Source organism: Bos indicus x Bos taurus, chromosome 10 (genome assembly GCF_003369695.1).
Source record: "Bos indicus x Bos taurus breed Angus x Brahman F1 hybrid chromosome 10, Bos_hybrid_MaternalHap_v2.0, whole genome shotgun sequence".
In the NCBI taxonomy this organism is placed as follows: domain Eukaryota; kingdom Metazoa; phylum Chordata; class Mammalia; order Artiodactyla; family Bovidae; genus Bos; species Bos indicus x Bos taurus.
Genome location: NC_040085.1, coordinates 98,061,635 through 98,088,377, shown reverse-complemented (window position 1 = coordinate 98,088,377; position 26,743 = coordinate 98,061,635). Strand labels below are relative to the sequence as shown.

General features: G+C 40.5%; 1 protein-coding gene across 1 annotated transcript in view; it reads left to right on the top strand.

Annotated features, from left to right (window-relative positions):
* Positions 1-430: 430 nt before the first annotated feature.
* Positions 431-26,743, top strand: part of SIMC1 (SUMO interacting motifs containing 1) — an 83,631-nt gene continuing 57,318 nt past the window's right edge. The window contains exon 1 of the mRNA XM_027552646.1: positions 431-666. Within this exon, the coding sequence (XP_027408447.1) occupies positions 538-666 (129 nt within the window). The 5' untranslated portion in view covers positions 431-537. The remainder of the gene's footprint in view (positions 667-26,743) is intronic.

The following is a 26,743-nucleotide window of genomic DNA, read 5'->3' as shown; positions in this document are numbered from 1 at the left end:
GCCTTTGTCCCCCTACTCAACCAAAGGCCAGCTGACCCACCCTCAGCCACTCCCCTCTACCTAACCGCACCCCGCCAGTCCAAGCCTGGGTCCCATCCTCAAAGGGCCTCTCCGGGTGAGTCCGTTGAAGCCCTTTACGGTGATCAGAAAGGCTTATTCACACCTCACTTCACACTGGAATCAGTTGGAAGCAGCGGGGAAAGCCCTCACAGCCTCAGCGTCCCGCACGACCGGCCCCAACACCAGCCCAAGCCTGCTGCGACTTGATCTTTTCCCCTTCTCCGTTTTCTCCTCAGGAAGGGAGGGCCAGGGCCACTGCCAAGTACCGTGACTGCGGCCCTCCGGCTGCCGCCGGCCGCCCGCCGCCAGGGGGCGGGCCCCCGGAGGGCAGGGGGCGGGGCCGGCGGGGAGGGAAGGGGCGGGGCCGATAGGCTGATAGCTCCCGTCGTCGTCGGCCCTACCTCAGCAGCAGGAACCGAAGTCGCTGCAGCTTGGCTCACTGGTCGCCCGCGCGCTGTCTCGGCCGGTCCCGCAGCCATGGAGGACTTCATTGTGATCTCGGACGACAGCGGCTCCGAGAGCTCCGGGGGGACCCGCCCGAGCCGGGCGCGGAGGCTCCGCCGGGCCCTGTCCCGGACCCCCGGCGCGCTGCCCCGCCGGACTGTGGTGAGTGAGCGAGCCGCCGCTCGCCGAGCCCCGCTGCGGCCGGAGCCGTCTGCCGCTCGTACATCCCTCGGCCCAGCCCGCTGCTTTCCGCGGCTCCGCCGCCCGCCCCCGGGCGCCTTACAGCTGCAGCCGCTTCCCGCCTTCCCGATGGGTCCCGCCCGAAGGAGCGCGGCGGGCCCCGGGTTGAGACGCTGGGCCTCCCGGGCTCCGCGCTCAAGCCCGAGAGCGGCTGAGGCTGGAGAGTGGCCGCCGGGCACATGGACGAGGTCCTGGCGCGCCAGGTGCGGGGGTCGCTGGAGCCCACAGCCGCGGCGGTCCTCAGGCCAGGCCGCTGGCTGCCCTGAGCCTTGGGCGGGGGCCAGGGACACACGGGGTCCTCTGGAGAGACCCGGACCTCGAGGAGGGCGTGCGGGAGCGCGTAATTGTTTGGCCTGTGGTGTGTACAGATGTGTGCAGGGAGGTAACAGGAGCCCGGGCGGGGAGGGAGGGAAGCTGGGGCCTGGGCCCGACGGTGGCCAAGCTCCAGGGCCTGGCAGTCGAGCGAGGGGCAGGATTTTGGAGTTGTGCGGGAGGGCAGTTTATGGCGCTTCGCAAACATTTACCAAGCTCTAAAGGAATAGGGAGGGAAACATCCACGATTTCTTTACCCCTTGGGCTCGTTAGTCTTTGTCCTTCTGCCTAAAGTGGTGAATAAAACATCTATGGTTCCTGCCTTTCTAGAATCCTCCACAGATATTTATTGAGCCCCTACTATGGGCCAGGTGTACTAAGAGCTGGGGATACGATGAAGAACACAACATTCCTGGCTTGTCATAGAAGGTGATAGAATCAACAAGTAGTTATAGAATACTCAAAGGATGGAAGGTGGGCGGGGCTTTTTCGGTATCAGGAGACTCTCAACATCAGACTTCCAACAATCTTCCTAGCCTCCTAATTAGCCACACCCCAGAAATAAAAGAATTGTTATTTGTAATGTTATTTGTAAACGCCTTTCTTCCTATGTAAGTACTTAATCAAGACAAGTTCAGCTTCTGCTCCTCCAGTCCCCTTCCCAGCGTTTTTAGTCCCTAAGCCTCCACTGTGAGCCACTTCTGTGTCTCAGGTATAGTGTTAAATCTAGGAGGTCACTATAAGAATGAATGGCATGTAAAACCAATTAACTTATACTGCTGTTTTGCCATGGTTCAAGCAAGAGGAATTCCCTATAACTTTCAGTAAAGAATTTAGAAGAGATGGACAGACAAGAGATTTGCAAGGTAAAAGTGACTGGATGTCCCTAGTACAGTGTGGGGGACATACTAGATATATTTGTTGGATGAAAGAATGGTTGACGGAATGGGGAAGAGAGCAGTTCAGACAGTCGTTTGATGGTGAGAGTGAATGTAACAGAAGCAGACTTGAGGTGGCAGAAAAGCTGCATTCAGTTTGGACCTCAGAGGACTTGAACTCTGGAGAACAGTCAGGATTGGAGGGATTTGGTAATCATCTAAATAGAAAGAAGCACTGAAGGTCTAATTAAGATTGAGATAATCAAGGGAAAGTATGTAAAAAGAAAAAAGGTGGAAGAAAAAAGTACTGCAGAATAACCCTCAACTGCCTCTCCTAGTTTTTCCTCTTCCCTCCTCCTCCTTCTCTCAGTCCCCCTTTAACTTTGTACTTCCTACCAACTTTGCTTTTTCCTCCCAAGGGGTGTCCACCTCCGGTCATCCTGAGCCAGCTTCCTTCTTCAAGTGTCCAAATGTCATCCTTAACCAAGTCTGTGGTATGTGCTATAACCCTTCTTGCACATACATAGGGGTGCTCACAAAATTCCCCTCCTCCTCTGTGACCACTCAATCAAGCATTTTGAGTTGGAGCCGTTTAGAACTGAAGAGAAGTGAAAGGCATGTTCCAGAGTAGCACCCATTGTAAATCTCGCTTCTCCACATACTTACTCCAGCTTTCTCAGATCTCCTGGCTGGTTCTCCTTTTATCCTTCTTGCAAGTTATAAGGGTGGTAGGATAACCACACAAAATATCAGAGACATTAAGAGACTCTCAAGCACCTTTGTCCAGCTTTTCCTCAAGGCCCTGAGGTCAGAGAAACCTGTTTGAATCAAGAACTCCCCTAACTCTACTTCCCAATCCACCCAACAGCTCTAGAAGCTTTGGCAAGTTCTGTTGTCTCTTTCAGCTTCTGCATTTGAGAACATTAATACCCACCTGGCAGGATCATTAGAAGGTTTTTAATGAAACAATGCAAGGATAGTGCCCAGCATAAATGATAGCTTTTGCTACACTTTATGCTGTTTTCTCAAGCTTGGCAAGCAATGAAACAAAAGAAACAAGTTTTGTGATTTTTTTTCCCTTTTTTGCAAATATTGACTGAGGGGAAACAACTTGCTTGAATTCAGGAAATCAAAAAGCCACCTCCTATGCTGAAGTTGATGTTTCTGAACTTCTGGCTCTTAACCTGGGCTTTAGACTTCAGTAAGGTGATGAAATGTGTCTGTGTTTTTTATATTTATTGCTTCCTCCTCTCCCCCCCCCCGCCCCACACACACTTATAAAAGCAGAACATGTTCAGCTAATTTTGGTTGGCCTAGTTACAAAGATTGAGAAATGTATACAAAAGAAAATTTAAATTGCCATTAATCTCACCATGCAAAGATAACCAATGCTAACATTTTGAAGTATGCCTGCTTAAACATTTCTTTGTGAGTGCCAGTGTGTGCTCATACATACCCATGTGTCTCCCACATGGGAGACACATGTGTTTTTGCAAAAATGAAATCTTGCTATACTTTTTTTTTGTTCGCCTTTTTGTCTTAATATACTTTTCTACATCAACAAATATACATTTTCACCAATATTTATAATGTATTCCATTGTACAGATTTATAATTACATGTACCTTTTCCTATAAATGGGTATTATGCTGCCATTTCTAAATTTTCTCTATTATAAAACAAGTCAGAAATTTCCTCATAAATAATCTTTGTACCTTTGTTCATTTGTTTGTTTAGGATAAGTTCCTCTTAGAAGTGAGATTGCTGAGTCTAAAGGTATGCCCTCTTCAGGAACTTTTGATATATATTGTCAAATTTCCTACGGAAATTGTACACCAATTATATTCTCACAGTACCCCTTTCTCTACTATTTACTCACCCCTGCTGCTGCTACTGCTGCTAAGTCGCTTCAGTCGTGTCCGACTCTGTGCGACCCCATAGACGGCAGCCCACCAGGCTCCTCCATCCCTGGGATTCTCCAGGCAAGAACACTGGAGTGGGTTGCCATTTCCTTCTCCAATGCATGAAAGTGAAAAGTGAAAGTGAAGTTGCTCAGTCACGTCCGACTCCTAGCGACCCCATGGACTGCAGCCTACCAGGCCCCTCCGTCCATGGGATTTTCCAGGCAAGAGTACTGGAGTGGGGTGCCATTGCCTTAGATACTGTCAATTTACCGAATATGTAAATAATTATGGAACACTTAGTATATGCCAGACACTCTTGTTGGCATACAGTTGCTAAGAGTACAGCTAAAAATACAAAACCAAGTCCCTGTTTTTGTGGAGATTTCATTTTAGTCAGAGGGAAACAAAGAGTAAACAATCACATAGGTGTCCTGTCAGATGATACACAGAGTTTTAGAAAGAAAAGTAAGGCATTTTTGGTTTTTCAGTATTTGCTGGTTTGATAGCTAGATTCTGTGAACTTTCATGGTTTAATTTTTTTTCTTTGGTTGTGGGTAGTGATTCATTCTCTCATTAAATACTTTTTGAGCACATGCTCTGCCCCTGGGTACCAAAGGTGAACAAGGTGACAGTGAACCTGTGTTCTAGTGGGGAAATAGCAATAAACTAAGAACTAAGTGAACAATATAATAGAGAACAACTTGGGTGGATTTGGGAACGTTAGATTGTGTCTTCAAAGAAGGCCTCTCTGAAGAGTTAATATTTGATCTGAGAACAAAATGACAGATTTGTTATGAGAAGATCTTGGGGAATAAAGTAACAGCAAAGGGTGTAGCAAAAGCAAAGATTAGAAATAAGAAGGAGCATGACTAACTGGAGGAATCAAAAGGCCAGTGGGGCTAGAATGTAAGAGACGGACAGAGTTGGAAGTGATGAGAAATAGGTGGACTAGACTATATAAAGCCTGTAGATCATGATAAGGAATTTGGATTTTATTCTTATGTAACAAGAAATCTTTGAAGGGTCTTAAGCAGGGGAATAACATGATCTAATTTACATTTTTAAAAAGTGACTTTAGCTACTGTGAGAAGAAAAGACTGTAAGGTAGGGTGACCATGTAATTTATCATCCAGATGGGGATCCTTTTGCAAATGAAAGAGGTTGCTAACTGGACAGGGTGTCAAACAACAGGTAAAAGCTGAAACTGTCCCATACAAACCAGTTTCACCTTACTGTAAGGGGACAAAAGTGGAATCAAAGAGATTTGTCTTGGAGGTTGCAGCAGTAGTCCAGACCAGAGATCATCGTAGCTTTGTAGGTGGTGCGACTAGATAACTGGAGGGTTATGGAAGGTACCAATGAAGTAAAATCAACTGGTCGTAAAACAGCAGGACCCTGTGGTCATTGCCTTGTACGTCCTCTGCCTGCCTTTTGTCTGTGGAAAAACTCTAGCTACATAGTAAGTTTAATCAGAGAAGTGAGAACATGCAGAAACAAAGGAAAGCAGTCAAGGAGACCAAGTAATGATAATTTAGTCTGTAAACAAAGTCAAGGACCTTTCCTTCCTTCACAGGCACTATAGATAATATTCTGAGCCAAATCCTGTGAGCTGTCTTATGGTTACTGAAACCCCAACCAGGTAGAAGTTAACCACATAATGACCAGACTGTAACCATGACATAAGCTGCCACAATTCCAAGAATTGGCTTCAAAGAAGTGAGAACAAACCAACACTGGAACTGAAGACTAACTGTACTTAAAATAATCAAGGTGACACTGATCAGACCACTGATGACCAATTTCAAGATGATTGTCAGAGTTGACTGTACAGTTTCTGCATGTAGCCCCTTCCCTCAGCCTATAAAAGCTCTTGTCCACTGATTTTCAGGGGGCGGAGTTGGCCTTTGGACAGGTGTCCACCCTCTACACCCCCCATACCCTAGCTGCTGGCATCCAAAATAAAGCAAACTTCCCTTTCCAACAACCTTGCCCCTTTATTGACTTTTTGAACGACAAGCAGCCAGACCCTGCTTTTGGTTACAGTCCTGATCCTTGGTTGTGGTTAATGAGGGGAAGGGGGGATTCCTGAATGATGCCTTGGTTTGTCCCTAGCAACTGGATGCAGGTTGGTGTCAGTCACTGACATGAGGATGTCTTGAGGAGGAACAGGGTTAGAGGAAGGATTCATGAATTCTTAAATGTAGTGTGCTATATATGTGTGAATGTGTGTGTGTGTATAGTTTATGTGAGTTAATTGCCTGTTCTTGTCCTGGTGGATTTTTTGTGGATTTTTTTGTTTTTGTTTTTACTAATTTGTCAGTTTTACTTGGACTTCTCAGGTGGCACTAGTGGTAAAGAGACAAAAGAGACGTGGGTTCAATCCCTGGGTTGGGAAGATCCCTGGAGAAGGAAATAGCAACCCACTCCCATATTCTTGTCTGGAGAATCCCATGGACAGAGGAGCCTGGCAGGCTGCAATCAGTAGAGTTAGATATGACTGAAGCAAATTAGCATAGTTTTACTTACATAGTAAAGACTTTTTATAGATTGGATTGGGTCCTCCAAAAAGATGTGTTGAAGCCCCCGCTGCCACTACAGAATGTGACTTTATTTGAAAATCAAGTCATTGCAGATGTAATCAGTGAAGATGAGATCATAGAAAGTAAGGTGGACCCTTAGTCTGATATAAGTAATATCTTTATAAGATGTGAAGACAGAGTAAGAACACTGTGAGACCATGGGAGTTATGCAATTGCAAATCAATGAACACCAGAAGGTAAGAGAAGGGCACAGAACAGTTTCTCTCGACAGCATTTAAGAGAGCGTTTCCTGCAGATACCTTAATTTTGAACTTCTGAGCCTCCAGAACTGTGAAAAACAATAAAAAGACCAGGAACAAGTCAAGGACATCCTCTCTCACCAATGCTTTTCAGCATTGTACTGGAAGTCCTTGCTGATGTTATTAGGCAAGAAAAAGTATACACATTAGGAAAGAAGAAATAAAATTTTTACTCAAAGATGTCATTGTTGCCTATGTAGAAAAAATCCAAAAGAATTAGCAACCAAAAAAAAAATTACTAATAAGTAATAATAGCAACATTGTAGGATGCAAGGTCACTTTACAAAAGTCATCACTTTCCCATATACCAGCAATGAACAAGGGGAATTTGAAATTAAAAACATAATACCATTTACATCAAAACTGTAAAAATGAAATGCAAATCTCATAAAACATCTACAAGAGAGATCTATATGAGGAGAATTATAAAACTGATAAAATATATCAAAGAAGAAATAAATAAATGGAGATATATTCCATGTTCTAGAAAAACATCTGCTTTATTGACTATGCCAAACCCTTTGACCGGATCACAACAAACTGGAAAATTCTGAAAGAGATGGGAATACCAGACCACCTGACCTGCCTCCTGAGAAATCTGTATGCAGGTCAAGAAGCAACAGTTAGAACTGGACATGGAACAACAGACTGGTTCCAGATTGGGAAAGGAGTACGTCAAGGCTGTATATTGTCATCCTGCTTATTTAACTTATATGCAGAGTACATCATGTGAAATGCTGGGCTGGATGAAGCACAAGCTGGAATCAAGATTGCTGGGAGAAATATCAATAACCTCAGATATGCAGATGACACCACCCTTATGCAGAAAGCAAAGAGGAACTGAAGAGCCTCTTGATGAAAGTGAAAGAGGAGAGTGATGCTTAAAACTCAACATTCAAAAAACTAAGATCATTGCATCCAGTCCCATCACTTCATACCAGATAGATGGGGAAACAATAGAAACAGTGACAGACTTTATTTTCTTGGGCTCCAAAATCACTGCAGATGGTGACTGCAGCCAAGAAATTAAAAGACTCTTGCTCCTTGGAAGAAAAGCTATGACCAACCTAGACAGCATATTAAAAAGCAGAAACGTTACTTTGCCAACAAAGATCTATTTTGTCAAATCTATGGTTTTTCCAGTAGTCATATATGGATGTGAGAGTTGGATCATAAAGAAAGCTGAGTGCTGAAGAATTGATGCTTTTGAACTGTGGTGTTGGAAAAGACTCTTGAAAGTCCCCTGGACTGCAAGGAGATCAAACCAGTCAATCCTAAAGGAAATCAGTCCTGAATATTCATTGGAAGGACTGATATGGAAGCTGAAACTCCAATACTTTGGCCACCTGATGAGAAGAACTGACTCACTGTAAAAGACTTTGATGCTGGGAAAGATTGCAGGCAGGAGGAGAAGGAGACAGCAGAAGATAAGATGGTTGGATGCATCACCAACTTGATGGACGGTGAGTTTGAGCTAGCTCTGGGAGTTGGTGATGGATAAGAAAGCCTGGTGTGCTGCAGTTCATGGAGTTGCAAAGAGTCAGACATGACTAAGTGACTGAACTGAACTGATTCCATGTTCATGGAAAGGAAAACAATATTGTTAAATGTCAGTTCTTATGAACCTTATCTATAGATTCAATGCAATCCTGATCAAAATTCTAGCAAGTTATTTTGTAGGTATTAGTAAACTGATTAACGTTTATATGGAGAGGCCGGAGAAGGCAATGGCACCCCACTCCAGTACTTTTGCCTGGAGAATCCCATGGATGGAGGAGCCTGGTAGGCTGTAGTCCCTGGGGTCGCTAAGAGTCGGACACAACTGAGCGACTTCGCTTTCACTTTTCACCTTCATGCATTGGAGAAGGAAATGGCAACCCACTCCAGTGTTCTTGCCTAGAGAATCCCAGGGACAGGGGAGCCTGGTGGCTGCCATCTATGGGGTCACACAGAGTCGGACACGACTGAAATGACTTAGCATAGCATAGCATGGAGAGGCAATTTGTTGTTGTTCAGTCACTTAGTCATGTCTGACTGTTTGAGACCCCATGGCCTGTAGCACGCCAGGCTTCCCTGTCCTTCATTATCTCCTTGAATATGCTTGAACTCATGTCCATTGAGTTGGTAATACTCTCCAACCATCTCACCTTCTGCTGCCCCCTCCTCCTCCTGCCCTCAATCATTCCCAGCATCAGAGTCTTTTCCAGTGAGTTGGCTGTTTGCATCAGATGGACAAAGTATTGGAGCTTCAGCTTCAGCATCAGTTCTTCCAATGAATATTCAGTGTTGATTTCCTTTAGGATTGACTGATTTGATCTCCTTGCTGTCCAAGGGACTCCCAAATCTTCTCAAGCACCACAATTTGAAAGCATTCCTTCAGCACTCAGCCTTCTTTATGGCCCAACTTTCACATCCATACATGACTACTGGAAAAACCATAGCTTTGAGTATATGGACTTTTGTCAGCAAAGTGATGCCTGTGCTTTTTAATATGTTATCTAGGTTTGTCATAGCATTCCTTCCAGGGAGCAAGCATCTTAATTTCATGACTACAGTCACAATCCACCATGATTTTGGAGCCCAAGAAAATAAAATCTGCCACTGTTTCCACTTTTTCCCCTTCTATTTGCCATGAAGTGATGGGACCAGATACCACAATCTTAGTTTTTTGAATGTTGAGTTTTAAGCCAGCTTTTTCACTCTGTTCTTTTCAGCCTCATCAAGAGGCTCTTTAATTCTTCTTCACTTTATGCCATTAGAGTGGTATCATCTGCACATCTGAGGTTTAGGTAATCTTTTTATTTATTTATTTTGAAGGATAATTGCTTTACAGAAATTTTGTTGTTTTCTGTCAAACATCAGCATGAATCAGCCATAGGTATACATATATCCCTTCCCTCTTGAACCTCCCTCTCATCTCCCTCCCCATCCCACCCCTGTAAGTTGATACAGAGCCCCTGTTTGAGTTCCATGAGACATCATGCAAATTCCCATTGGCTATCTATTTTACATATGGTAATGTAAGTTTCCGTGTTACTCTCTCCATATGTCTAATCCTTTCCTTCCCTCTCCCTTTGTCCATAAGTCGGTTCTCTATGTCTGTGTCTCCATTGCTGCCTTGCAAATCAATTCATTGGTACCATCTTTCTAGATTCCATAAATTTGCTTTAGTATACAGTATTTATCTTTCTCTTTATGACTTACTTCACTCTGTATAATAGGCTCTAGGTTTATCCACCTCATTAGACTGGACTCAAATGCATTCCTTTTTATGGCTAAGTAATAACCATTATGTATGTGTACCATAATTTCTTTATCCAGTCATCTGTTGATATACATCTAGGTTGCTTCCATTTTCTAGGTATTGTAAATAGTGCTGTAGTGAACATTGTCTCCCAGTGATCTTGGTTCCAGTTGTGATTCATTCAGCCCAGCATTTCACACGATGTACTCTTCATATAAGTTAAACAAACAGCATGACGATATACAGCCTTGATGTGGTCCTTTCCCAATTTTGAACCAGTCCATTGTTCCATGTCTGGTTCTAACTGTTGCGTCTTGATCCACAGACAGGTTTCTCAGGAGACAGGTAAGGTGGTCTGGTATTCCCTTTCTCTTTGCTGCTGCTGCTAAGTCGCTTCAGTTGTGTCCGGCTCTGTGCGACCCCAGAGACGGCAGCCCACCAGGCTTTCCCATCCCTGGGATTCTCCAGGCGAGAACACGAGTGGGTTTCCATTTCCTTCTCCAGTGCATGAAAGTGAAAAGTGAAAGTGAAGTTGCGCAGTCATGTCTGACTCTTCGCGACCCCATGGACTGCAGCCTACCAGGCTCCTCCGTCCATGGGATTTTCCAGGCAAGAGTACTGGAGTGGGGTGCCATTGCCTTCTCCGCCCTTTCTCTTTAAGAAGATGCAATAACCAACTGAATATTGGGGAAGAGCAAAGTCAGAGGTCTGCCACTTTTGACTTCAAAACTTATTACAAACCACAGTAATCAAAACAATATAGAATTGGTAAAAGAATAGACAAGATAGATCAGTGGAACACCATAGAAAGCCCAGAAATAGACCCAAATTACTCTAGTCAACTAATCTTTGACAGTGGAGCTAAAGTAATAGAATGGAACAAAGATAGTCTTTTATTTTTATTTTTTTAATTTTATTTTATTTTTAAACTTTACAATATTGTATTAGTTTTGCCAAACATCAAAATGAATCCGCCACAGGTATACCCGTGCTCCCCATCCTGAACCCTCCTCCCTCCTCCCTCCCCATACCCTCCCTCTGGGTCGTCCCAGTGCACCAGCCCCAAGCATCCAGTATCGTGCATCGAACCTGGACTGGCGACCTGTTTCATACATGATATTCTACATGTTTCAATGCCATTCTCCCAAATCTCCCCACCCTCTCCCTCTCCCACAGAGTCCATAAGACTGATCTATACATCAGTGTCTCTTTTGCTGTCTCGTTCACAGGGTTATTGTTACCATCTTTCTAAATTCCATATATATGTGTTAGTATACTGTATTGGTGTTTTTCTTTCTGGCTTACTTCACTCTGTATAATAGGTTCCAGTTTCATCCATCTCATTAGAACTGATTCAAATGTATTCTTTTTAATGGCTGAGTAATACTCCATTGTGTATGTGTACCACAGCTTTCTTATCCATTCATCTGCTGATGGGCATCTAGGTTGCTTCCATGTCCTGGCTATTATAAAACAGTGCTGCGATGAACATTGGGGTACACTTGTCTCTTTCCCTTCTGGTTTCCTCAGTGTGTATGCCCAGCAGTGGGATTGCTGGATCATAAGGCAGATCTATTTCCAGTTTTTTAAGGAATCTCCACACTGTTCTCCATAGTGGCTGTACTAGTTTGCATTCCCACCAACAGTGTAAGAGGGTTCCCTTTTCTCCACACCCTCTCCAGCATTTATTGCTTGTAGACTTTTGGATCGCAGCCATTCTGACTGGCGTGAAATGGTACCTCATTGTGGGTTTGATTTGCATTTCTCTGATAATGAGTGATGTTGATCATCTTTTCATGTGTTTGTTAGCCATCTGTATGTCTTCTTTGGAGAAATGTCTATTTAGTTCTTTGGCCCATTTTTTGATTGGGTCATTTATTTTTCTGGAGTTGAGCTATAGGAGTTGCTTGTATATTTTTGAGATTAGTTGTTTGTCAGTTGCTTCATTTTCTATTATTTTCTCCCATTCTGAAGGCTGCCTTTTCACCTTGCTAATAGTTTCCTTTGTTGTGCAGAAGCTTTTAAGTTTAATTAGGTCCCATTTGTTTATTTTTGCTTTTATTTCCAATATTCTGGGAGGTGGGTCATAGAGGATCCTGCTGTGATGTATGTCGGAGAGTGTTTTGCCTATGTTCTTCTCTAGGAGTTTTATAGTTTCTGATCTTACATTGAGATCTTTAATCCATTTTGAGTTTATTTTTGTGTATGGTGTTAGAAAGTGTTCTAGTTTCATTCTTTTACAAGTGGTTGACCAGTTTTCCCAGCACCACTTGTTAAAGAGATTGTCTTTAATCCATTGTATATTCTTGCCTCCTTTGTCAAAGATAAGGTGTCCATATGTGCATGGATTTATCTCTGGGCTTTCTATTTTGTTCCATTGATCAATATTTCTGTCTTTGTGCCAGTACCATACTGTCTTGATAACTGTGGCTTTGTAGTAGAGCCTGAAGTCAGGTAGGTTGATTCCTCCAGTTCCCTTCTTCTTTCTCAAGATAGCTTTGGCTATTCGAGGTTTTTTGTATTTCCATACAAATTGTGAAATTATTTGTTCTAGCTCTGTGAAGAATACCGTTGGTAGCTTGATGGGGATTGCATTGAATCTATAAATTGCTTTGGGTAGTATACTCATTTTCACTATATTGATTCTTCCAATCCATGAACATGGTATATTTCTCCATCTATTAGTGTCCTCTTTGATTTCTTTGACCAGTGTCTTATAGTTTTCTATATATAGGTCTTTAATTTCTTTAGGTAGATATATTCCTAAGTATTTTATTCTTTCCGTTGCAATGGTGAATGGAATTGTTTCCTTAATTTCTCTTTCTGTTTTCTCGTTATTGGTGTATAGGAATGCAAGGGATTTCTGTGTGTTGATTTTATATCCTGCAACTTTACTACAATCATTGATTAGTTCTAATAATTTTCTGGTGGAGTCTTTAGGGTTTTCTATGTAGAGGATCATGTCATCTGCAAATAGTGAGAGTTTTACTTCTTCTTTTCCAATTTGGATTCCTTTTATTTCTTTTTCTGCTCTGATTGCTGTGGCCAAAACTTCCAAAACTATGTTGAATAGTAATGGTGAAAGTGGGCACCCTTGTCTTGTTCCTGACTTTAGAGGAAATGCTTTCAATTTTTCACCATTGAGGATAATGTTTGCTGTGGGTTTGTCATATATAGCTTTTATTATGTTGAGGTATGTTCCTTCTATTCCTGCTTTCTGGAGGGTTTTTATCATAAATGGATGTTGATTTTTGTCAAAGGCTTTCTCTGCATCTATTGAGATAATCATATGGTTTTTATTTTTCAATTTGTTAATGTGGTGTGTTACATTGATTGATTTGCAGATATTGAAGAATTCTTGCATCCCTGGGATAAAGCCCACTTGGTCATGGTGTATGATCTTTTTAATGTGTTGTTGGATTCTGATTGCTAGAATTTTGTGAAGGATTTTTGCATCTATGTTCATCAGTGATATTGGCCTGTAGTTTTCTTTTTTTGTGGCATCTTTGTCAGGTTTTGGTATTAGGGTGATGGTGGCCTCATAGAATGAGTTTGGAAGTTTACCTTCCTTTGCAATTTTCTGGAAGAGTTTGAGTAGGATAGGTGTTAGCTCTTCTCTAAATTTTTGGTAGAATTCAGCTGTGAAGCCGTCTGGACCTGGGCTTTTGTTTGCTGGAAGATTTTTGATTACAGTTTCAATTTCCGTGCTTGTGATGGGTCTGTTAAGATTTTCTATTTCTTCCTGGTCGAGTTTTGGAAAGTTGTACTTTTCTAAGAATTTGTCCATTTCTTCCACGTTGTCCATTTTATTGGCATATAATTGTTGATAGTAGTCTCTTATGATCCTTTGTATTTCTGTGTTGTCTGTTTTGATTTCTCCATTTTCATTTCTAATTTTATTGATTTGATTTTTCTCCCTTTGTTTCTTGATGAGTCTGGCTAATGGTTTGTCAATTTTATTTATCCTTTCAAAGAACCAGCTTTTGGCTTTGTTGATTTTTGCTATGGTCTCTTTTGTTTCTTTTGCATTTATTTCTGCCCTAATTTTTAAGATTTCTTTCCTTCTACTAACCCTGGGGTTCTTCATTTCTTCCTTTTCTAGTTGCTTTAGGTGTAGGGTTAGGTTATTTATTTGACATTTTTCTTGTTTCTTGAGGTATGCCTGTATTGCTATGAACTTTCCCCTTAGGACTGCTTTTACAGTGTCCCATAGGTTTTGGGTTGTTGTGTTTTCATTTTCATTAGTTTCTATGCAAATTTTGATTTCTTTTTTGATTTCTCTGTGATTTGTTGATTATTCAGCAGCGTGTTGTTCAGCCTCCATTTGTTGGAATTTTTAATAGTTTTTCTCCTGTAATTGACATCTAATCTTACTGCATTGTGGTCAGAAAAGATGCTTGGAATGATTTCTATTTTTTTGAATTTACCAAGGCTAGATTTATGGCCCAGGATGTGATCTATCCTCGAGAAGGTTCCATGTGCGCTTGAGAAAAAGGTGAAATTCATTGTTTTGGGATGAAATGTCCTATAGATATCAATTAGGTCTAACTGGTCTATTGTATCATTTAAAGTTTGTGTTTGGTTGTTAATTTTCTGTTTAGTTGATAGATAGATAGTTGATCTATCCATAGGTGTGAGTGGGGTATTAAAGTCTCCCACTATTATTATGTTATTGTTAATTTCTCCTTTCATACTTGTTAGCATTTGTCTTACATATTGCGGCGCTCCCGTGTTGGGTGCATATATATTTATAATTGTTATATCTTCTTGGATTGATCCTTTGATCATTATGTAGTGACTATCTTTGTCTCTTTTTACAGCCTTTGTTTTAAAGTCTATTTTATCTGATATAAGTATTGCTATTCCTGCTTTCTTTTGGTCCCTATTTGCATGGAAAATCTTTTTCCAGCCCTTCACTTTCAATCTGTATGTGTCCTGTTTTGAGGTGGGTCTCTTGTAGACAACATATGTAGGGGTCTTGTTTTTGTATCCATTCAGCCAGTCTTTGTCTTTTGGTTGGGGCATTCAACCCATTTACGTTTAAGGTAATTACTGATAAGTATGACCCCATTGCCATTTACTTTATTGTTTTGGGTTCGATTTTATACACCGTTTTTGTGTTTCCTGTCTAGAGAATATCCTTTAGTATTTGTTGGAGAGCTGGTTTGATCGTGCTGAATTCTCTCAGCTTTTGCTTGTCTGAAAAGCTTTTGATTTCTCCTTCATATTTGAATGAGATCCTTGCTGGGTACAATAATCTGGGCTGTAGGTTATTTTCTTTCATCACTTTAAGTATGTCTTGCCATTCCCTCCTGGCTTGAAGAGTTTCTATTGAAAGATCAGCTGTTATCCTTATGGGAATTCCCTTGTGTGTTATTTGTTGTTTTTCTCTTGCTGCTTTGAATATTTGTTCTTTGTGTTTGATCTTTGTTAATTTGATTAATATGTGTCTTGGGGTGTTTCGCCTTGGGTTTATCCTGTTTGGGACTCTCTGGGTTTCTTGGACTTCGGTGATTATTTCCTTCCCCATTTTAGGGAAGTTTTCAACATTTATCTCTTCAAGTATTTTCTCATGGTCTTTCTTTTTGTCTTCTTCTTCTGGGACCCCTATGATTCGAATGTTGTAGCGTTTAATATTGTCCTGGAGGTCTCTGAGATTGTCCTCATTTCTTTTAATTCGTTTTTCTTTTTTCCTCTCTGATTCATTTATTTCTACCATCCTATCTTCCAATTCACTAATCCTATCTTCTGCATCTGTTATTCTACTATTTGTTGCCTCCAGAGTGTTTTTAATTTCATTTATTGCATTATTCATTATATATTGACTCTCTTTTATTTCTTCTAGGTCCTTGTTAAACCTTTCTTGCATCTTCTCAATCTTTGTCTCCAGGCTATTTATCTGTGATTCCATTTTGATTTCAAGATTTTGGATCAATTTCACTATCATTATTCGGAATTCCTTATCAGGTAGATTCCCTATCTCTTCCTCTTTTGTTTGGTTTGGTGGGCATTTATCCTGTTCCTTTATCTGCTGGGTATTCCTCTGTTTCTTCATCTTGTTTAAATTGCTGATTTTGGGGTGTCCTTTCTGTATTCTGGCAGTTTGTGGAGTTCTCTTTATTGTGGCATTTCCTTGCTCTGTGTGGGTTTGTACAGGTGGCTTTTCAAGGTTTCTTGGTTAGGGAAGCTTGTGTCGGTGTTCTGGTGGGTGGAGCTGTATTTCTTCTCTCTGGAGTGCAATGAAATATTCAGTAATGAGTTATGGGATGTCTATGGTTTTGGGGTGACTTTGGGCTGCCTGTATCTTGGAGCTCAGGGTTGTGTTCCTTGTTGCTGGAGAATTTGCTTGGTATGTCTTGCCCTGAAACTTGTTGGCCCTTGTGTGGTGCTTGGTTTCAGTGCAGGTATGGAGGCATTTGATGAGCTCCTGTCAATTAATGTTCCTTGGAGTCAGGAGCTCCCTGGAGTCAGGGTTTGGACTTAAGCCTCCTGCTTCCAGTTATCGGTCTTATTTTTACAGTAGTTTCATAGCTTCTCCTTCTATACAGCACCATTGATAAAACATCTACATCAAAGATGAAAAGTTTCTCTACTGTGAGGGTCACTCAGAGAGGTTCACAGCATTATATGGAGAAGAGAAAAGGGAGGAGGGAGTTAGAGGTGACCCGAATGAGATGAGGTGGAATCAATAGAGGAGAGAGTGGGCTATCCAGTAATTTCTTCCTTATGTGCACTCCACAACTGGACCGCTCAGAGTTGTTCACGGAGTTATACAGAGAAGAGAAGAATGAGGCAGGTGACAGAGGTGGCCAGGAGGATAAAAGGGGGGAATGAAAAGGAGGGAGACAGATCCAGCCAGTAATCAGTTCCCTAAGTGTTCTCCACCGTCTGGAACACACAGAAATTCACAGAGTTGGGTAGAGTAAAGAGGGGTTAGGGAGGAGACACGGGCGACCTGGTGGAGAAAAAGGAGAGTCCAAAGGGAGAGAGAGCAGTTAAGCCAGTAATCTCGCTCCCTAGTGATAAATGGGTACTGAAGATTGGGTTCTTAAAGGTACAAAATTGGTAACAAATACATAAAAGCAAAAATTAAAAATCTAGAGTAGAGTTTGGAATTTCAAAAATACGATGTTAAAGAAAAGAAGAAGGAAAAGAAAGAGAGAAAAAGTGAACAAACAAGGTCGTGAAAATTTTAAAGAAAATATAGGTACAAAATTGATAACTAATACCAAAAAGCAAAAGTTAAAAATCTAGAGTAGAGTTTGGAATTTCAAAAATACAATGTTAAAAGAAGAAGAAAAAGAAAGAGAGAGAAAAAAAACAAGAACAAACAAAGTCGCATAAATTACAAAGAAAATACAGGTACAAAATTGATAACAAATACCAAAAAGCATAAATTAAAAATCTAGAGTAGAGTGTGAAATTTCAGATATGAAATGTTATTTAAAAGAAGAAGAGAAAGAAACAGAGAAAAAGAAAAAGAGAAAATAAAAAAGGGTCACAGAAATTACAAAAAAAAAACTATAGGTACAAAATTGGTAACAAATGCCAAAAAGCTAAAATTAAAAATCTAGAGTAGAGTTTGGAATTTCAAAACTACAACGTTAAAGAAAAGAAGGGAAAAAAAAAAAAAAAAACCAAGGTCAAAAAGATTATAAAAATATATATATATGAAGTTTGCTTTAAAAAAAAATGGGGTCTTTTTTTTTTTTTCAAAGTAATCGGTTATAAAAGTGAAAATTAAAGGAATAATAGAGAACTTAAAATTTTTTTTTTAATTAACAAAAAAAAAATGATCGTAAAATTAGTAAAAATATATCTAGGACTTTCTCTGGTTTTGTTGTGAGTATTGTGGGTTCAGTTCATTTTTGGCTAGTTCCTTGGTCCGACTTATATTTCTCAAGATCTATAGGCCCCTTCCTATGTAGTTGGTACTAACCACAGGGTTTTAATCTATTGCCTGTAGCTTCCAAGGCGGTTCCCTCTGTTATAGCTTCTTCTGTTTGCTGGTCTCTTCAGTGTCTGGTTTCCACCCTGACACAAAGGGGACGGTGGAGGACACTTTTTTTTTTTTAGGCTCACTTGTTCAGTCACGCTGAAGGGAGGTAGGGAGGGACGCTGCAAACATATAACACTGGCGTGTGCTCGCAGTGCCTCAGCCACACTGGGTCTGCCCCCCGTTCATGGTGCGTGTAGCCTCCCTGCCCATGCTGCTCAGGCTCTAGGTTGCTCCGCCAGGAACCATCTGTGGCCGGCCCTGGGCTGCATGTACCTCCCAGGTCCAAGCCGCTCAGGTTCAGGCACTGGGGTAGTCCTCAGAGGCGCAGACTCTCGGTTGGGCCTGCGTTTTGTGCCCTTCCCAGATCCGAGCAGCTCAGGTGATGAGGTGTTTGGCGCGCGCGATTGCTGCTACTTGTCGCCTCCCTGCCGCTCGGTTATCTAGGTGTGCACCGGTGCACCTTCTCAGGCAGATGTTGACCGTCCAGACCCCCAAGAAGTTTTAGTTAGCAAAGAAGCCTGCTTACAGTTTTATAGATAATGTCTCTCTGGGGCTGCAGTTGTCCCCTACCAGCTCTGGCTGCCTATCACCGGAGGGGGTGGTCTGCCGCCGGCTATCTCTGTTCAGTCCTTTGTTCCATGCGCGGGCCTGGCGGTGTCTTAGGTTAGGGCTGGCTTTTCGCGTGGTAGATATCCCACAGTCTGGTTTCCTAGCCCAAATTATTTCGCTCAGATAGAGCTCGGGGTATTCAGGCCAGATCCTTGCGATGCAGCCCGCGCCGTGCCTCCCTGCCCATGCCACGCCTCCCTGCCCAGCCCCCGCTTGATAATGGCGGATGCAGGCGTCTGCGCTGCTTCTCCCCTGGGGGAGTTACGGTAGGGTGTGCAGTGTGCGGGTTTTAATTGTTTGTTTATTTTTCCTCCCTGTTATGTTGCCCTCTGTGCTTCCAAGGCTCAGCACAGATTCGGCAGTGAGAAGGTTTCCTGGTGTTTGGAAACTTCTCTCTTTTTAAGACTCCCTTCCCGGGACGGAACTCCGTCCCTTCCTCTTTTGTCTCTTTTTTTGTCTTTTATATTTTTTCCTACCTCCTTTCTAAGACTTGGGTTGCTTTTCTGGGTGCCTGATGTCCTCTGCCAGCATTCAGAAGTTGTTTTGTGGAATTTACTCGGCGTTTAAATGTTCTTTTGATGAATTTGTGGGGGAGAAAGTGTTCTCCCCGTCCTACTCCTCCGCCATCTTCGAATCATTCTCAAAGATAGTCTTTTAAACAAATGGTGCTGGAGCAACTGGAGAGTCACAGGCAAAGAAATGAATCTAGATACAGACCTTACAACTTTCATAAAAATGAACTCAAAACCTGGATCATAGACCTGAACCTAGGATGCAAAACTATGAAATTCCTAGAAGATAGGAAAAAACCTAGATCACTTTGGGTTTGGCGATGATGTTTTAGATATAGCATTAAGAACATAATCCATGGAAGAAATAATTGCTAAACTGAACTTCACTACTACTAAAAACTTCTCTGTGAAAGACAGTAGAATGAGAAGATAAGCCACAGACTGCAAGAAAATATTTATGAAAGACACATCTGATAAAGGACTGTTACTGAAAATATGCAAATAACTCCTAAAATCAACAATAAGGAAACAAGCAACCTGATTAAAAAATGGGCAAAAGACATAAACAGACACATCATAAAGAAGGCATACAGATGGCAAATAAGGGTATGAAGAGATGTTCAGCATCATACACCATTAGGGAACTGCTAATTAAAACAACAGTGAACTATTATTACATTTGGATTTTAGAATAGGCAAAATCCAAAACACAACAACATATGCTGGTAAGGATGTGGAATAATAGAATTCTCATTAATACTGGTGGGAAAGCAAAATGATACAGCAAATTTGGAAAAAAGTTTGGAAGTTTTTTACAAAACTAGTGTATTCTTATAGTACAGACCAACAATTGTGCTCCCTGGTATTTGCCCAAATGAATTGAAACTTAAAACCACACAAAAAAACTGAATATAGATGTTTATATATCAGCTTCATACATAATTGCCCAAACTTGGAAGGCCACTAAAATGTCCTCCAATAAGTAAATGGATAAGTAAACTGTTACCTCCAGACACTGAAATATTATTCAGCACTAGAAAGAAATGATCTATTAAACCATGAAAATACTTGGAGGAAACTTAAATGGCTTTTTTCACTTAGTAATATGCAGTCTGAAAAGACTATACGTGTGATAGTCTTTTCTATCACACAAGACTATTCTGTGTGATTCCAACAATATGACATTCTGGAAAAGTAAAAACTAATGGGACAGTGAAAAGATTACTGGTTTTCAGGGGTTAGTGGAGAGAAAGTACTGAATAAGCAGAGCACAGGATTTTTCAGGCAGTGCAACTGTTCTGTATGATACTACAATGGTAGATTCATGTTGTTATGTATTTGTCAAAACCCATAAAATGTAAAAGGGTAAACCCTAATATAAACTATGGGCTTTGGATATTGATAATGTGCCAATGTAGATTTATCAGTTGTAACTAATACACCACTGTGATGCTGGATACTGATACTTGGGAAGTTGTACATATGTGGGGAATTGGACTATATGACAACATTCCATATTTCTGTTCAATTTTGCCACGAACCAAAAACTGCTCTAAAAAGTACAGTTTATCAATTTAAAAAATGTACCAGTCCAAAAAATTCAAATACTAGAGAATGGTATGCAATGAAAATTAGTGTAGTATTGGTCCCCAGCTCATTATTTTCCACAGTTTTTTCTAGGTTTTCTCACATTTCTCTTGTTTTAAGTTATTTATTTAAAATGTTTGCTTTGTTGATTTATAATTGACGAAACTAAGATATTTTAAGTATATATCATGGTGATTGAACTAATAAAGTTTAATAAAGTTTTTATGTTTTAATCAAAGTTTCACACATTATAAATTAAATTTAGTGTCATGTCCCACTTTCCAAAAATCGTTCACTTTTTTATTGACATATACCATTATATTAGTTTCAGGTGTACATCATAATGCTTCAGTATTTATACACACTGCAAAAATGACATCCATAATAAGTCTGTCTACATCATTTATCATACACCAATATATTATAAAACATTATTGATAGAAAGTTTATACCTCTTGACCCTTTAACGGACTTTGCTTACCCTCCCAAACCTCCTGGCAACCACCATTATAATCCTCGTACCTGTGAATTTCATATTGTGTGTTTTTGTTTTTAGATTCCACATGTAAGTGAAATCATATGGTATTTGCTTTCGCTGTCTGACTTATTTTACTTAGCATAATACCCTCAAGTTCCATCCATGTTGTCACAAATGGCAAAATTTCATACTTTTTATGGCTAAGTAGTATTCTGTTGTGTGTGTGTATGTGGTGAACCATCCTTGCATTCCTAGAATAAATTGTTGGGTTTGGTTTGTTATTATTTTGTTGAAGATTTCTGTATCTATGTACATCAGTGATATTGGCCTGTACTTTTCTTTTGATGTTCTTGTCTGGTTGGTATCAAGGCCATGAGGGCCTTGTAAAATGAGTTTGGAAGCATTCCTTCCTCTTCAGTTTTTTGGAAGAATTTGAGAAGGATAGGTATTAAATCTTAGAATTCACCAATGAAACCATGGTCCTGGACTTTTATTGGGGGATGGGCAATTTTTGATTACTGATTAAATCTCATTATTATTAGTAATCTGTCTATTCAGATTTTCTATTTTTTCATGATTCAGTCTTATCCTTCCTTCTACTAACTCTAGGCTTCACTTCTTTTTCTAGTTCCTTTAGTTGGAAAGTTAAATTATTTATTTGAGATTTGTCTTGTTTCTTGAAGTAGGACTGTATCACTGTCAAGTTTCCTCTTAAAACTGATTTTGCTGCATCCTGTAGATTTTGGTAAGTTGTATTTCCATTTTCATTTGTCTCAAGGTATTTTTTTTTAACTTCTCCTTAAATTTATTGGGACTTTTTTTTGTTAAATAGGATCTATCCTGGAGAGTGTTGCATGTGCACATAAGAAGCTTGTATAATATCTTGCTTTTGGCTGGAATGTTCTATATATATTAAATTAATCTGCCTAGTGTATCTTTTAAGACCAGTGTTTCCTTATTAATCTTCTGTCTGAATGATCTGTCCATTAATGTAAATGGGATATTAAAGTGTATCACATTTTTATTGCTGTCAGTTTCTCCCATTACATCTGTTAATATTTGCTTTATATATTTAGGCGGAGAAGGCAATGGCACCCCACTCCAGTACTTTTGCCTAGAAAATCCCATGGACGGAGGAGCCTGGTAGGCTGCAGTCCATGGAGTCGCTAGAGTCGGACACGACTGAGCGACTTCACTTTCACTTTTCACTTTCATGCACTGGAGTAGGAAATGGCAACCCACTCCAGTGTTCTTGCCTGGAGAATCCCAGGGACGGGGAAGCCTGGTGGGCTGCCGTCTATGGGGTCGCACAGAGTTGGACACGACTGAAGTGACTTAGCAGTAGCAGTATATATTTAGGTGCTATGTTGAGTACATAAATATTTACAAATATTATATCCTGTGGTTGGATTGACCCCTTTATCATTATGTAATGCCCTTCTTTGTCTTTTACTACAGTCTTTATTTTAATGTTTATTTGTCTGATATAAGTATAGTTACCCAATCTTTCTTTTGGTTTCCATTTGCATGGAACATCTTTTTCTATCCCTTCACTTTTAGTCAGAGTGTGTCCTAACATCTGAAGTAAATCTAACAGGCAGTATATGTTTGTTTTTTCAGTGTCTTGTTTTTTTAATCCACTCAGCCACTCTATGTCTTTTGATTGGAGAATCTAGTCTGCTTACATTTAAAGTAATTATCGATAGGTGTGTAATTATTGATAGATATGTACTTACTGCCATTTTGTTCATTGTTTTCTGGTGGTTTTCTGGTTTGTTTCTGTTCTGCTCTCTTACCTTGTGATTTGATGAGTTTCTTTAGTGTTATACATACATTCCTTCCACATTATCTTTTATGTACATATTAGAGAGTTTTGCTTTGTGGTTACCATGAAGCTCACATATAGGTTCTGGTTCAAGACAACAGAGTAGAAGGATGTACGCTCATGCCCTCCTGTGAGAACACCAAAATTGCAACTAGCTTTTGAACAATCCTTGACAAGAGAACACTGGAACCCACCAAAACAAGATACCCCACATCCAACGACAAGCCACAGTGAGACAGCAGGAGGGGTGCAATCATGATAAAAATCAAATATGACAAAGGAACTGGGAATCCCTAGGGAATCTGGCCTTCAAGGCCAATGGGCTTTGATTATAGGACTTCCACAGGACTGGGGAAAACAGAAACTCCAGTCTTGGAGGGTACAAACAACATTTTGTGTGCACCAAGTCCCAGAGGAAAGGAGCAGTGACCCCATAGGTTACTGAACCAAAACTACTTGCTAGTGTTGGAGGGTCTCCTGTGGAGGCATGGGTTGGCAGGGGCTCACCACAGGGACAGGCACACTGGCAGCATCAGGCAACAAAGGTCCCTCTTGGTGTAAACCCTCTTGGAGTTCACCATTAACCCTATCATAACCCATAGATGACAGGGTAGGGTTGCCTCAGGCCAAACAACTACCAAGGATAGAGTGCAACCCCACCCATCAGCAAATAATTGGATTAAAGCTTTACTGAGCAAGACCCTGCCCACCAGAGCAAGACCCAGTTTTTCCCATTGCCATTCGCTCCCATCAGGAAGCTTCAGTTCAGTTCAGTCGCTCAGTCGTGTCCGACTCTTTGCAACCCCATGATTCGCAGCACGCCAGGCCTCGCTGTCCATCACCAACTCCCAGAGTTCACTCAAACTCATGTTTGTTGGTGATGGCATCCAGCCATCTCATCCTCTGTCGTCCCCTTCTCCTCCTGCCTCCAATCCCTCCCAGCATCAGGGTCTCTTCCAATGAGTCAACTCTTCGCATGAGGTGGCCAAAGTATTGGAGTTTCAGCTTTAGCATCATTCTTTCCAAAGAAATCCCAGGGCTGATCTCCTTCAGAATGGACTGGTTGGATCTCCTTGCAGTCCAAGGGACTCTCAAGAGTCTTCTCCAACACCACAGTTCAAAAGCATCAATTCTTCAGTGCTCAGCTTTCTTTATAGTCCAAGTCTCATATCCATACATGACTACTAGAAAAACCATAGCTTTGACTAGACAGATCTTTGTTGGTAAAGTGGTGTCTGCTTTTTAACATACTGTCTAGGTTGGTCATAGCTTTTCTTCCAAGGAGTAAGCATATTTTAATTTCATGGCTGCAGTCACCATCTGCAGTGATTTTGGAGCCCCCCAAAACAGTCTGTCACTGTTTCCATTGTTTCCTCATCTATTTGCCTTGAAGTGATGGGACCAGATGCTATGATCTTAGTTTCTTGAATACTGAGTTTTAAGCCTTTTTTTTCCCCACTCTCCTCTTTCACTTTCATCAAGAGTCTCTTTAATTCTTTGCTTTCTGCCATAAGGGTGGTGTTATCTGCATATCTGAGGTTATTGATATTTCTTCTGGCAATCTTGATTTCAGCCTCTGCTTCATCCAGCATGGCATTTTGCATGATGTACTCTGCATAGAAGTTAAATAAGCAGGGTGACAATATACAGCCTTAACGTACTTCTTTCCCAATGTGGAAGCAGTCTGTTGTTCCATGTCCAGTTCTAACTTTTGCATCTTGACCTGCATACAGATTTCTCAGGAGGCAGATCATGTGGTCTGATATTCCCATCTCTTTAAGCATTTTCCAGTTTGTTGTGATCCACACAGTCAAAGGCTTTGGCGTAGTCAATAAAGCAAAAGTAGATTTTTTTCTGGAACTCTCTTGCTTTCTTGATGATCCAACAGATCTTGTTTATTTGATCTCTGATTCCTCTGCCTTTTCTAAATCCAGGTTGAACATCTGGAAGTTCATGGTTCACATAGTGTTGAAGCCTCACTTGGAGAATTTTGGCATTACTTTGCTAGCATGTGAGATGAGTGCAATTGTGGGGGTAGTTTGAGCATTCTTTGGCATTGCCTTTCTTTGGAATTGGAATGAAAACTGACCTTTTCCAGTCCTGTGGCCACTGCTAAGTTTTCCAAATTTTCTGGCATATTGAGTGCAGCACTTTCACAGCATCATCTTTTAGGATTTGGAATAGCTCAACTGGAATTGAAATAGCTCAATTGGAGTTCCATCACCTCCACTAGCTTTGTTTGTAGTGATGCTTCCTAAGGGCCCACTTGACTTCGAATTCCAGGATGTCTGGCTCTAGGTGAGTGATCACACCATTGTGGTATCTTGGTCATGAAGATCATTTTTGTATAGTTCTTCTGTATATTCTTGCCACCTCTTCTTAATATCTTCTGCTTCTGTTAGATCAATACAATTTCTGTCCTTTATTGTGCCCATCTTTGCATGAAATGTTCCCTTGGTATCTCAAATTTTCTTGAAGAGATCTCTAGTCTTTCCCATTCTACTGTTTTCCTTTATTTCTTTGCACTGATCACTGAGCAAGGCTTAGATCATACAGACTGATAATTACCTAAAACATAAATGGATCAAATGTACCAACCACAAGACATAGACTGGCTAGGCAGATGAAAACATGTGCATGTATACACTTCCACTTACCACATCACTCTTTTTGACCCCCCAGATTGTATGTAATTATTTTCTATTGTTAAGTGAATCATATTCTTATTATGGCTTGCAGTTATACTTGTTTTTTTTCTGGCTATTCATTTTGAAAACTGATAAACATCTTTCACTATGGTGACTGTGTAACTATTAGTCACTTAGTACCATTGTATCATGACTTGTCAACAGAGAAATAATAGAATTTTATATCACCAAAACTATAATTTCATAGAAAAACCTGTAATCACTTTTTAAAATCCAGATGCATATCAGAATTATCCTGAAATTTTTTGAAAAATACAAATGCTCGTGTATTGCTTTTTTTATCTCCAGAGTTCCAGATAGGTTTCTAATAAGCAGTCATGTTTAAAAACAACTGGACTATATGATGATCTTTTACTTTTATCTAGTTTGTTTCACTTTTTCTATTTAATATTCAGTGCTTTCTTTTCATTTAGTTTGTTTTCCAATTTCTCCATCTCTTTTTTTTTTTTTCTGGTGTTCTTTCTCAAGCCTTTATCAAGTTTAATAGAAAAGCTTTTGTATGCATATATATAATATGTGTAATATATATTTTTTAGAAAACTTACCAATTTTTGCCTAAAAATTTATGAAACTTTGATTCTACTTGTTTGACTCAGTATGAGTAGAGTGCTAGATTTCTAATTAAAAAAACAGATATGCAACAAGCAACAAAGGTTTACTATATAGCACAGGGAACTATAGTCAATATCTTCTAGTAACCTATAATGGAAAATAATTTCAAAAATAATATTTGTATGTAAGTATGACTGAATCACCTTGCTGTGCGCCTGAAACAGTGTAAGTCAATTATACTTCAATAAAATATGTATATTAATAAAAAGAAGCCAGACATAAAAGGCCACATAATTATGATTCCATTTATATGAAATATTAGGATGGGCAAATTCATAGAGACAGGAAAAGGATATAGGTCAGATAGATGGAGATTGATGTAATAGCTATGTTACTAATAATGCTTAGTTAGAATAAGCCTCATGGATCTGTAGCTCCATTTGGCTCCCTAAAACTATAATTAAACTTAATGCTCCTTTGTCCCCTTCCTCGGAGAAGGCAATGGCATCCCACTCGAGTATTCTTGGCTGGAAAATCCCACGGACAGAGGAG